Source organism: Antechinus flavipes, chromosome 4 (assembly GCF_016432865.1).
Source record: "Antechinus flavipes isolate AdamAnt ecotype Samford, QLD, Australia chromosome 4, AdamAnt_v2, whole genome shotgun sequence".
Taxonomy (NCBI): Eukaryota; Metazoa; Chordata; class Mammalia; order Dasyuromorphia; family Dasyuridae; genus Antechinus; species Antechinus flavipes.
Window position 1 is genome coordinate 99,699,275 of NC_067401.1, and position 14,350 is coordinate 99,713,624.

Here is a 14,350-nt window from a genome sequence, read left to right on the forward strand (position 1 = left end):
GTTTGTAGTGGCTAGAAACTGGAAAATGAATGGATGCCCATCAATTGGAGAATAGCTGGGTAAATTGTGGTATATGAATGTTATGGAATATTATTGCTCTGTAAGGAATGACCAGCAGGATGAATACAGAGAGGCTTGGAGAGACCTACATGGACTGATGCTAAGTGAGATGAGCAGAACCAGGAGATCATTATACACTTCGACAACGATATTGTATGAGGATGTATTCTGATGGAAGTGGATTTTTCTGACAAAGAGACTTAACTGAGTTTCATTGGAGAAATGATGGACAGAAACAGCTACACCCAAAGAAGGAATAATGGGAAATGAATGTGAACTATTTGCATTTTTGATTTTCTTCCCGAGTTATTTTTACCTTCTGAATCCAATTCTCCCTGTGCAACAAGAGAACTGTTTGGTTCTGCAAATATGTATTGTATCTAGGATATACTGCAACATGTTTAGCATATATAGGACTGCTTGCCATCCTGGGGGGGGGGGGGAGGAGGGAGGGAGGGGGAAAAAACGAAACATAAGTGATTGCAAGGGATAATGTCGTGTAGAAATTATCCTGGCATGGATTCTGTCAATGCGAAGTTATTATTAAATAAAATAAAATTTATTATTAAAAAAAAAAAAAAAAAAAAAAAAAAAAAAAAAAAAAAAAAAGAGAGAATGTTTTGCTTAGAGAGACCTTATACAGGGGACTGCATTTGGTCTGGAAGCCTTAGTTTGCCAACCCCCGGTCTAAGTGAATGGAATCATGCTTCTCTGATACAGCCTTCTTGTACTGTGCATCATGATTTCATCACTCCTATTGTTGACATGTTTTCTCAGAAATCCTCTAAAAAGGATCTATTTAGTGGACAGGATGGGGGAAAGCATGTTCCTCTTTTTAAAATTTCTTAGCAAGATCATGTTTTGAAATATTTTGAAAATATTGAAATTCCATAGAAAAGTCATTTATTATTATTGTCATCATCATCATCATCATCATCATCATCATCATTATTTTTATTTAGATTGTCCATCTGCCTTCCCACATTGTCTTTTTTCCCATAATGCATAGATATCTTCAGTAAGTGATTTTCCACTGTATCTTGGATATAGATCACCATAGAAATTTTCATTCTCTTTGGAGTTACATTTCTAATTTTTCTGAGATATTATAGTAGATACAGGCTTTTGTGACAACAAGCATTTTGGGATCATTGAAAGCTGTGTCTGCTTTTCCAAACCGATCCAGTGCTGCTGCTTCTGCCTTCTATTTGGCTCAGTTCATCTTCCATCTGAAATACCTTACTTATGATTTGAATAGTTACATATTGCATACGTAGGCAATATGCTATCTTTTTCTACCTCATATTTCTTATGTGCATGATTAGTTTTATTTTCTTCTCATTGCTGAAAGCTCTGCATTATTTTAGGGTTCAGTTCATTTAATGCAGTGCCTTCTTTGAGTTGTATCTAGAGGAGCCATCACTTTTTTGGAATGCAGACCTAATCTAAAAGGCCACAAGAGCTGATCAAATTGAACTGTGCTCTTGACTAATAATAATTCCAACAGAGAACCCTTCAGCAGTGAATGCTTTGTACTAGCAAGTCAGTAATAGTAACTAGTTGTTCATTCATATGAAAAAAGTATTTACATGTATAATATAAAATTTATAAATATATACATATATATATATGAATATTCAAGAACTCTGCTTTGAGATTAATCTTAAAATAGAGAAGGTAAAGATAGAATCATTAAATGATTTTATGAAGACAATCCTTGAGTTTATGTATACACAGCCCTTGGATTCATCTATAATGGTACATAATATTTTGGACAAATAAAATGCATATCCTTTATCATATAACTGATCACATTCTGAGACCCTGTGTATGAATCAGCTATTATATAATAAAAGATTTGTTTATAGCAGGTCTTGATGATTGTCCTGGTACTTCAGGCTGCCGTGTGTTCATAACTTTGCTTGTAACTTGAATCTCCCATTAATCATTGACATTATTTAACTAAATCATATATTCAAGTCACAACTTTTCAGTCTCTGTTTCTAGATAGGCAAGATGGCAAAAATAACAGTTTTAGTGCTTAGGTCACAGGGTTATGTATGGGTCAAAAACCATTAATAAAAAAAGACTGGATAGATCTCTAGAAGCAAAGCAAAGTTTATTATAAGTTCTCCCGAGTGTCCCACCCATCCAGCAGACAATCGAAGGGAGGAAGCACCATAGGGGGCAGGGTCGTTGCTTATCCCTAACGCAAATTCCCCCTCCCACCACTGACCCTCATCTTTATTGGCTGAGGATCTTACATTCTAAATGCCCAAACTACCCAAGAAATTGAACTTGACCAATAAGTACACAGTTGCCCACATTTGGTCAAAATAGGGAGGATAACAAGAGGGGGGCTTAAGTATGTCCTTAGGGGGATAACAGGGAGGAGATACTTTAAGTATACCCTTGACTTAATGCTTAAAGTCCTTCAGGCCTACTCAAACTTTGAAATAGATGAAGCCTTACTTGATTTTCACAACTGTCTTGAAAGATCTCACCTTATCTTGTTCAGTTATAGGGAGCAAATGAGATGATGTCTATAAAGTGTTTTGATTAAAAACCTTAAATGAACTGGGCCCCCTCCCTCTCTCCCAACCCCACCATATCTTCAAATCTCTCCTTCCTAATATGTACTTAAGTTTTTCTGGCTTCCTTTAAGTCCCAACTGAAATCCCATCTTCTACAGAAAGCCTTTTCCAACCTCTCTTAATTCTAGTTGTCTTCCCTCTGTTAATTATTTCCTATTTATCTTGTATATAGTTTGTGTATACATGTTCATTTGCTGCTTCTCTTCCCCATAAGATTATGAGCTCTTGGAAGGACTGTCTTTTGTCCCTTTATATCCCCAGCACTTAGGGCAGTGCTGGACATGTGGTAGATATTTAATAAATGTTTATTGACTGTCGTGTTCATCATACCAGTTACTTGATTTCATCAAAGGCAGCTGGGTGCTAATCTTGGATAGAAACTCAATATAATTTTTTTTTTTTTTTGTTCTTGGCAAAAAAAAAAAAAAAGAAAGAAAGAAAGAAAGAAAAGAAAAAGAAGGAAAGAAGAACTGAGAAAATGCTTTTTTTTTCATTGTCAATATCATTATTTCAGGTGTCTCAATCAAAACTTCTATCTTTTCTTTCATCTTTTTTTCTCTTCTTAGTTGTCCTTAGTTTCCTTTATCAGCCTCAGCTCCTTCAACATTTCTGATGCTGTTTTTTTTTTTTTAAACTAAGACTTTTATAGGACCCTGCCACATGCTTATTCATTCTCCTTGTTGCTTCATACTATTATACCACAGTTCTCTTTTATTGTCCTGACTCAGTCTCCCTAATTATCCTGACCCAGTCCTGAAAGTTTCTCGGCTTCTCAAAGCTCAGTCCTACAAAACCTCCCCTCCCTCTTTATCAGAATACTTGATAAGGATAAAAGATCTTATGTTTTAGAATATCAGTGCCTCTCCCCATCACAAGCTATCGGAATGTCAGATACTGTCTTATCAAGATGGCTGTCCCCATGTCCGGGTTCCTCCCCCCATGAGGTCATCCCATCCCCCATGCTCTGTCAGAACTCGATGATCAGAGTCCCATTCCTGCTCTCAGCACCCTGACTCTGCCCCCACCTCAGCCTACCCCCTGAGTCTGAGCCATGTGTTTATATGTCACTGAGAACTCTCCTCATTGGCTAGATTCTTTGAGACAACAGTCTCATTCAGCCCTGGGACCAAACTATGGATCCATTTGGTTCCAGTAAATCTCTCCCATTTAATAAATTATTAAATACCCTCTAATCTCTATCTTGCTCAGTTTCTTCAGCATTACAACACTACTTCTTTCTTTTTCTTTTTCAAATCAGAGTTCCCAGTGTTTCTGCTATAGTCTCTTTATATGAATTCCTTTGCTCCTTTGAAATAGCTTCTCTTTGTTTCTTCAGAATTTCTTTTGTGAGCATCTTTTACCCATCCTAGATTTATAGTCTCCTTTTAGTCCAGTTTTTGAAGTTTCTTAATTATGATACAAATAAATTGGATATCATTTTATCTAATATCATAGAAACAGGAAGGTAAGTTGGCTTTACATTTGTATTGATGGTGGTTTGAGGAGCTCTTTATATTTAAAACAGCTCTCCTCATATAAGCCCTAGGGACTCTTTTCAGCCTCTATTCACCAATTTTCATCTAATTGTTACATTTCCCCTACTCCAATTTGTTCACATTCTATTTTTCTTTTAATACTCTCCTTTTTTTTTTTTTTTTTTTGCAGTGGTGGTATTGTTTCTAAATGCAAGTTTCAGGAGTGTGTGCTAAGTGGCTATATTATCACCTCTTGAAATGACTTCATCTTTATTTTTGCATATGTATACTTCCTTAAGAGCAGGAATTATTTGGTTTTTGTCTTTGTATGCCCATTTGCTGATGTCTTTTACACAACAGATACTTAATAAATGTGTTTAAGTTGGATTGAATCAAGGCCACATCTTCTTTTGCCTTGACTCTAATTCATTGTTCTTGTACAATTGATAAGCCTAAGTCAAAACTGAGAATAACAGTAGGAAATCCAAGTAAAAGTAAACAGAAAAGAAATTATAATTTTATGTATGGGTACAAAAGTTATCAACACTGCTTGTAAGTATTGGTGGAGTCATGTTCTTTCTTCATATTCTAGTAATGCTCTAATTCTTATTTTTCTATAAGCCTTAACCCCCTACTTCAATTCATCACAGTGATCTTCTCAAAAAATTGGGCGAGGTATAATTTAACAAGATCAAATTTCATAGAAATAAATGTAAAGTACTAGACTTAGATTTGAAAACATAACTGAATATATATACATATATATGAAACTAATATTTTAAGTTAGGCTGTATCATAAATGATCAGGAGACATATATTATATATATATGTATATATATAATTACAAATATGTGTAAAATATGGATGTGTGGTTGTGTGTGTATACTTATCTAGATAGGTATGGATAGAAAAATAGCACTTTATGAAAAAGGAACCCTGCTCTCTTCCCCCTTATACTTTTAGTGCCTCTCCTTCAAGATTAACTACTGTTTGTACTATTTATTTATCTATCCAAATTTCCATCCATTTATATCTATCCATCCATCCATCCATCCACCCACCCATTTATCCATCCCTCTATGCATCCATCCCATCTATCCATCCATCTATTTATCTATTTATCTATCAGTAGTTGTGTACATGTCATCCTTGCTATTAGAATAGGAACCTTGGGGGGGACTGGACCTGCAATTTTTTTTTTCTTTTACTTTCTTGGTATCCAGGGGCTTAGAATTGTACTCTGCATATATAGTAAGCACTTAATAAGTGCTTATTGATTCTCTGATTAAGAGTTTTAATGGACTGAGTCAGGATTAATTAATTTGTTAGTTAATGAAATAAAAGCACTTATTAAAGCACAATTGGATATAAATAGAAAAGCAAGACCATCCTTATTTTCAGTGTAGGAATTTGTATTCCTACAAATATAGGAATTTATACCTGCAGGTCAGATGGAAAGATCCAGAATTCTTTACTTAGCATGTGTTGACAAAGCAGATGGTAATGCATCCTTTTAATGTCTTTTCTATTGAATCACGTGATTTGGGTTTGTTTTGTTTCTAAATCTGACATACTGTGCTACATTAATAAAAGAATATCAACCAGAATGAGAAAGGTTTAAAAGTCTCTCTCTGGAAGACACTGCCCAAACCACTTGTGGAATATTTTTTATCTAATTATTGTTGGGTTTGTTTGTGTTTTTGATGGCATTACATTATACAAAGTGCTAGTATGTATCTGGAGGAGAAAAATCAGTATTTGAGTTGGCTTGAAACCATCCTGGGCCTCATTTGACAGTAACAAGATCAGAACATAATTGAGGAAGCATTGAACCAGAATCCACAAATTGGTTATACTTGAACCATTCTATCTTCTCTTCCAGAAGGAAATAATATGGTATTTTTGATTGATACTAAAGACATTAACTCAGTAGCTGCTGTAGATCCAGTACATGAATTAATTTTAATTTTGACAAAAATCAGGATAGACGTTCTCTGCCAGATGATCATTTCTCATTGGAAGAACAGTTATCAATTTCACTTACCTTCTTGAAATGTCCTCCTACTCTTAAAATAAATCAATTTTTTTTTAGGCTTGCATTTTATAATTGCATTACTAACTACAGTTCTACTCTTTATATCTTATCCTAGAATAAGGTGTATTAAAACACACACATACACCCTCACAGGTAATTTTTCAAAAAAGAATTACATAAATTTGTTGTTCTTATTAGCTTTAAACTAATTTTTTTTTGAACAGGCCATAGTTTTCTAGCTTCCCATGAAGCTTTTCTACATTAGGAGCCAAGTTCCTAAAATTACTCTGGATGTCACCATCTGTATAGTATCTGAACATTTTCAGTGTGGATTTGGTTAAAGAACAGTATTTTCACTTTGTTCCTAACCACGGGGCTTTGTTCTAGCTTCATCATTTTAAAAAGTTTGATATGCTGCTGGACTGATTCTGTACAATCACAGAACATTAGAGCCAGAAGGAGTTGAGGAAACTGCATCTCAGAGAGATTGCTAGGCCCTACATCCTGAAGTCATTGTAGCAGCACTTTAAGCTATCCCCTCTGATTCCAAGGCTTGCATTCCGAGTTCTCCACTCTCTCAGCTTCCTCTCTGTCAAATAAGGCTTATTGAGCTTGCCCTTTCAGTGAGCCTGGGTTTGAGTGGAAGTTAATGAAACTCCATATTATGCTGAAGTTAACAAGACAATACTTCTCATCTATTGTCTCAAGGAACTTAAGGTTGCTTAATAACTGTCAGAAAGCCCGTGAAGGATTAATCCTTCAGTTTTCCTGAGCAAATATACATATAGATAATCACATCCATCCCTCTCTCTGCTTTTTATCTGGGCAGAATATCTGTGACTATTCTTCCATGAACATTTGCTTGCATTTGAAAAGCCCAAGAACCAGTCCAAGTCCTCCATGCTTGAAACAGTTTTTAAAACATAAAGTTGCATTCTTCATATAATCATTCTTCCAGAGTACTAGTTGCCCTTTGCAGGGTATGTGGGCAACATATAAAGTCTTCGTTTTCCTTGCTAATCCCCATGAGAGCTTTAGATTTTCCTTTCTTTATAAACTAGTTCTTTCTCCTTCAGAAGTACTCTGTTCCTATAGTTCGTTAAGGTAGCGCCTCTTTAAGACATCCTTTGTCCCATTTTATAAAGGAAAATAATGTACTTGGAGAGAGTAATATGGATTCAGGATGTTGTCAAGGTAACCAGTCTTACTGTTTCTTCTACCTTGCAATTTAAATACCCCCGTGGAGCAGTACAGAGTTGGGCACAAGTGCTACCTTAACGAGGAAGAGTAATTGGATAGGAATAGCAATAATGCATAGCCTAATGAGTTGGTTTCCTTACTATCTTTGTTTAATTGAAAGAGTTGCCACATTGAAACAGCAACACAACTGTCAGCCTGCAAAGTGGAACGCCACAACTTGCTTCTTGGCCTTGACAGTTAGGATCTCATTCTTTCCCCTTCAGGTTGATAATTTCATTTGTGTTAAATTTCCTGAGTAGAGGACAAGATGAATGGCTAAAGGGATTGGTTTTGCTTTTAAAAGTACCTTTAAGGGGCTGGTTTTTGTTGTTGTGAAGCTATTTATTTATATTATCTGGAACTTAGTTTCTCTTGTCCACCAATGAGATATCTGAATATTTGGCTGATTTGGCAAGTGCCAGGACAGGAATCTCAGAATAGTTTTGTTTATTTAAATGTATGTATGTATGTATGTTAATGACACAATTATTTTTCTTCTACATGTTGATTATCTGACAGTACTCTAGATTAATTGGTCCTATAAGGTACAAGACCTGATTTGCTGCTAAATTTAATGTGAATTCTAAAGACCATATTTTTGCTGAATTTCTAGGTAGAGTTTTAGAACCATGTTTCTTATGAATTCTGTTTACTATTTGGATCTGTATTTATCACCTGTGCTTTAAAAATCTCAAACTCTGCTCCCAGATAGTGAAGTCATTTTCCTGTGTTCATTGTTTTAACCCTGGTGAATCTGTGACAATTTTGTTTTCATAAGCATTTGGACTGAGATTCCTAGAAGTCTGTGATGATAAAATAGCATTTTTTTTTTTAAATTGCAAGAACAGTTAAAGCTAATCACTGCAGAAACTTATCATTAAACATTTGGTGAATAGAGAGGCATTCAACAAATATTTATCTATGAGTTAGGTTGGCACTTTGCTTGATACTGGTAATAAAAAGGCAAAATTACTAAAGCCCCTGCTCTCAAGGAGCTTAAATTCTATTAAAACAGCAATATAAAAGTAAATATAAACAAAGGAACTTCTAGGGGGATCAATATTAGCCACATGTGTGAAGTAGCCCTTGAGCTAACATTAAAAAAAATCTAACGATTCTATGAGATGTCTGTAGGGAAAAAAGGACTTTTTAGGTATGGGGAGAAACTCATGCAAAGGTATAGAGGCTGTGGAAAGGAGCGTTCTGTATGAGGGACAATTGGACCAATTTGGCACGAATGCACTTCATGAACATGAATAAAATTCATGAACTTCATGAATAAAATGCACTGATCTTGGGTAAGCCAGACTGTGAAGAGCTTTAAATGTCAAAGAAGAGTTTCCATAGTTTATCCTAGAAAAAATTCACAACAATTAATGTTTTTATGAGCAAAACAATGATGGTTATGCTGTAAGAAAATCAGTTTCACAGTTGTGTGGAGGATAGTTGGAGAAAGTAAAGCTTGGCTACAAGGACACCAATCATTCAGGAAGCTATTGTGGTAGCCTGGGAAGAGGTGTTAAGAACCTAAACTAAGAAGGTGGCTTTTGTAAGTAGAAGAAAGACTACAAATGTGAAAAACATTGATTTCTCTTTGTTGAAGTCTCAGTGAGATGATGGGATGTGGGAGGTGAAAAAGCAAAGAGCAGGGAGTAAATTCTACATGATTCGTAGAATGCTGATGCCCACAACACATGAAAGACTAGTTTCTTTGCCAATTAGTTCTAATGAGTTTATATTAAATAATGGAACAGAGGATGAGAGGAAGTTGAAATTTGCAAGGAGGAAAGTAAATTAAATGTAAATATTAGATATGCATGTAAATATTAGACGTAAAAATGAAAGTTTGCTTCACTTTTTAGCTTCTAGTAAAAACTGGAAGAACTTCTGTTAAAAAACATTTTTGAATCCAAGTCTATAAGCATTTATTATGGATTTATATGGGCAAAATACTGCGCCAAAAGCTTTAAGATACAAAGGCAAAACAAAAAAGCTGTGCCCGTGTTCAAGGAGCTTATGTTATATATAAGAGACAGAAAACATGAGAAGAAACTGATGGATAGATTGCTTAGGCTGAACTCAAAAGTTAGAGCTTTAAAAGTTGAAAACTTATGTAGCTTCTTTTCATAGATCCTCTAATTTCAACCAAGTTTCCTGTGTAATGCTTAAGTTTTTGGCAATTAGCTTCTAAAGAATAGTTCTATTTTTTGAGCAGTGTTTTTGAAATGAACTTCAGTGAATTGTGCAATTAAAAAAATGTATGAAGAACTTTTTCCATTCATAATTTGCTTTTCTTTGTGTGTCTATTTCTTATGTATAGCTCCTAAGGAAAAGGCATATAGGAAATGACATCGTTACCATTGTCTTCCAAGAGCCTGGAGCACTTCCTTTTACTCCAAAAAATATCCGATCTCAGTTTCAACACGTCTTTGTTATTGTCAAGGTGCACAATCCTTGCACTGAAAATGTGTGTTATAGGTGAGTCTGTATGTCCTAATTTATTTGGCTAGTTTGATTTTAGTATTGCATCTTTCACTATCTGTTCTTCTTTATTCCTCCAATTTCCATTTGGTTCCTAATTGTAGATTTTTTTCTTTTTTTTTTTTTGCCATGTAAGAAAGTAAGAAGGAACACATAGCACTCTGAATTAAGCAATTTCCTTAGATATACACACACATCTTCATTTTATCCTTTCATAATTGTACGTCTTGCAATTTTGTTTGTTCCTAGTTTCAGCCCCATTAAAATATACAATAGGACAATTAGTTAAAATACAGAATTGTACTGCAAGAATCATTCATTATTCTGACATAAGTCTGAGGATGTGGGAAAGAACTCACTTATTCTTGAAAAATCCTATATGATAGTTTGAAACTCACTTGGAAGAATCATCAAATTAAATAGAAACACCAGGCAGCTTGTTCAGAGCCAGAAACAAGATTTTATTAGTTTAGCCCTGAGCAAAATTCAGTCTTACTCATCTTTTCATCAAAAATGAATGATAAAATACCAGAGCAGGCATTTTATAGCCTCAAAAAGTACCTATGCTCCTAATACCCAGAACTGGTCCCCAAATTACATGTTAAAAAATACAGACACTACCTAATAAGCATTCATGTTGCTTACTTATGAAACAAAAACAACTTTACTCCTATTACTCAAAGAATCAATAGTTTTCTTTGAAATTCAGTAGTTGTATCACTTCCCAGCCTTGTTATTAGGCCATGTTTTCAAAATTATTGAAGCAGACAGTGGAATAGAGCATAATTTTGACCAAGAAATCATTCATAAAGATTATCCTATGTATCATATTAAAAGTAACTTATATGTTTTCATTCCACTGTTACCCATCTCCCTTCATCAAAATCGAATACCTCTTTCAGCATTTCCATGATGAAAATGGAGGAAGAAATAATTTGGGTTTTTTTTTTTCTCAGAGAAATGAATTAGTAAAAAGGAAGAGACAAGATGGAAAGAATCAGTCAGCAGCAAGCATTTATTAGTTAGATACCACCTATGGTCTGCGTCAGTGCTGTAGATACACAGGAAGGCAAGACAGTTTTAGCTCTCAAATGGGGGAGACAATAGGAAGCTATCTATGTATAAACAAGATATATAGAGGAGAAGTGGGAGGTAATAAACAGAGGGAAGGTACTAAGAGATTTGGAAAGTCTTCTTGAGGGTGGGAGTTTGGCTAGGATTTGAAGAAAGCTATGAAACAGAGAAGAAGGAGAGAATTACTGGAATGTCTGTAATAAAAAATGCCTACAGTGGAGAAAGAGAGTATCTTTTTTGAGGAAGAGCAAGAAAGCCAGCATCACAGGTTCTCAGAGTGTTTGGGCAAGATTCAAATATAAGAAAACTGGAAAGGTAGCAAGGAGGTTAAAAACCTTTGAACGCCAGAGGATTTTAAATTTGCTCCCGAGAGTGAGAGAGAGACACTGAAACTTATTGAACTGAGTGACATGGTCAGACCTGCACTTTAGAAAGATAGCTTTAAAACTGAATGGAGGAACGACTTGAGTTGGAAGAGATTTGACCAACCAAAAGGCTAGAATTTATTAACATACAGTGTTTGTTAAATACTATTTTAAACAAAATAATTGTAATTATAACATAATAGCTATTTTTTGCTATTCCAAAACTTCAGTAACTTCTCACTAGCTACATAATAAAGTCAAAATGCTTCACTGTGGTCTTCAAGGGCTTCCATGGTTTGGCCAGAAAGCATCCTTTTTGTCTCATGTCATTTCATTATATGAACCTCTGCCATCACATGTTCCATGGTTTCCTAATTGTCTCCATTCCCTCTCCTTCCATTTAAACCTTTATAATCCCACCATGTTTTTCAAAGTTGTAATTCAAATAATGTCTCTTCTGTGACACTGTCTTATGCCCTCCAAAGAGATTTGATCTCTCTGCCTTAACACTTATTTGAATTGTTCTTAGAAAACAGCATGTTCTTCTATATACTGTAGTTATTTATTTACATGTATACTTTCTGTCCCTCAGCCCTACTAGATTTTAATTTATTTTGGAGATTCTCTTCAACTCTGTAACTCATGCAATTTATAATACTAATAAACATCTGTTGTATGGACAGCCATCATTGGGTAATGTGGGTAGGTTTTAATACTATAGCATTTTACAAATAGAATATATTATAGGCAAAACACAGATATTTTGTATTATAGGTAAAACATTACAATAGCTTTTAAGTTATTACAGTGCCACTCACCACCTAATAGTTGTGTTATTAAAATTTCAGTCTCTGCACACTTCCTTCAATTTTCTTACAAATTTGAAGAGTACAGTACTATGCTTACTATTGAAGTTTCTTGCTTTGTTGTTAATATTTCCCCTAGCCAGTTTAAAATACAGAGGCTGGCAGAAGTCTTTCTAATTGGCTTCTTTACTACTGTGAAATGAGATGTTTCCTTAGAATAGGTTTAATGGATGGTATATATCTTTGATGATAGAATTTATGCTTGCACAACCCAGGTTTGGGGGTATCTGTTTCAGCTTATTATCATACTACTTGAAATGGCATATACTTTTTCATGTTCCCCTTGGGCACCTCCAGTTAGAAAACTGATGTGTCCCCTAAAATCCATGCTTGAATTTTCAGTTCTCACAGCCTTTTTCCTTGTCTCTCATGCCATGGATGAAAGTGTTGGAATGGAGGGAACACTGAGAAGAATAGACTTCCTCTTTTGATTCACAAGTAATTCATAAGTAACCTTGTTTTCTTACTTAACTAAGTAACTTCATTAACTTACTTGAGTTTTGATAAATAACTTAACACTAAAAGTTTTGGTTTGTCCAAAAATTAGTAGCTTGAGAGTCAGGTAATCTAACTTGAAAATGAGTCTGTGGAAAGCTTTGGTTGCTAAATTTCCTCTTTTCTATTTTTTTTTTCCTGCCCTACAGTGTTGGAGTTTCAAGATCAAAAGATGTACCACCATTTGGTCCACCAATTCCCAAAGGCGTGACTTTTCCAAAATCAGCAGTTTTTAGGGACTTCCTATTAGCCAAAGTGATCAATGCTGAAAATTCAGCCCACAAGTCAGAAAAGTTTCGAGCAATGGCTACCCGAACAAGGCAGGAATACTTGAAAGATCTAGCAGAAAACTTTGTGACTACAGCTACAGTGGATACCTCCGTCAAGTTCAGTTTCATTACATTAGGGGCAAAGAAAAAGGAGAAAGTAAAACCAAGGAAGGATGCTCACTTATACAGCGTTGGGGCTATCATGTGGAATGTCATAGCACGAGACTTTGGCCGGTCTGCTGACATTGAATGTCTCCTAGGAATCTCCAATGAATTTATCATGTTGATTGAAAAGGAGTCTAAAAACGTTGTATTTAACTGTTCCTGCAGAGATGTTATTGGATGGACCTCTGGATTAATGAGCATCAAAGTGTTTTATGAAAGAGGAGAATGTATTCTTCTGTCTACAGTGGATAATTGCACTGATGATATAAGGGAAATTGTTCAGAGATTAGGAGTAAGTACATGTCATGCTCTAATACTTTATTCATGTTTGTTCCTCCAATAGCAGAATCAGGGAATTCTCCCTTGAACACATTTTTTAGAAAGAAATAGTTACTATTTCTCATAGAAACAAAGCTGTCAGACATTGTACCATTTTGAACAGTTGCTGAGTAAATGGAGGCAGAGAGGAGTATAACTTCCAAACTGATCAGAGAGGACAGTTTTCTTGGTTCAAAATGATTCAGCGTGATCAACGGCCTTCGATAATTTTTCATGGAAATTGTTATTTTTCTATCTGTCAGGCAGGGTATCTGAAAACAACACATACACATATTCAAATCTATCAGCCTCAACTCCAACCAGGGCAGCCTTAAGTCAGAACAACTTTGAACTGGCTGTGTGTGCTCTCACCATAAAAGAGTTTCGATCCCATGGCAATTTTAGGCGTTTGCTGACAGAGTGATGGGGGTACCTCCGGGATTGGGGGGGGACTATATCAGAATGATTAGTCATCTCCTCATGCTCCTCTAAGTTATCCCCGAGGCTGTAAATGAAATGCAGTAATTGATGCCGATTCATTTTGTGCTTAACCTGGTACATACTAGGATATCAATTAGCACTTCCCTGGTATAGTTTTTGTGGAACCCAAAAAGTTACAAAGGGTCCACACTAATGTGGAAAAGAAAGAAATGTTGATATCGGTCTTCCTACTTCGGCCACTGAGGGATCAATATTGTTTAGTCACTGTTCAATCATTCACAGTAAATCGACTGGAATTCTAGCTTCCTCATCGCCCTATTTTGTTTCTAGTGAGGCCTGGAAAAAACAAACAAACAAACAAAAAACTTCCTACTCTGTTGCCCCAAAGTAGTATTTTGTGACTAATAAAATCTTGTCTGCGTGCTTTCAGGATTAATTTTGGGCCTAACTTGCCATTTATCACTTGTGTCTCC

At 35.4% G+C, this 14,350-nt stretch overlaps 1 protein-coding gene across 6 annotated transcripts in view; it reads left to right on the forward strand.

Moving 5' to 3' along the window:
- Positions 1-14,350, forward strand: part of SIPA1L2 (signal induced proliferation associated 1 like 2) — a 127,900-nt gene that overhangs the window by 48,810 nt on the left and 64,740 nt on the right. For all 6 annotated transcript variants that reach the window (XM_051993601.1, XM_051993603.1, XM_051993605.1 and 3 more), the window contains exons 6-7: positions 9,724-9,881; positions 12,834-13,410. In XM_051993601.1, the coding sequence (XP_051849561.1) occupies positions 9,724-9,881; positions 12,834-13,410 (735 nt within the window). The remainder of the gene's footprint in view (positions 1-9,723; positions 9,882-12,833; positions 13,411-14,350) is intronic.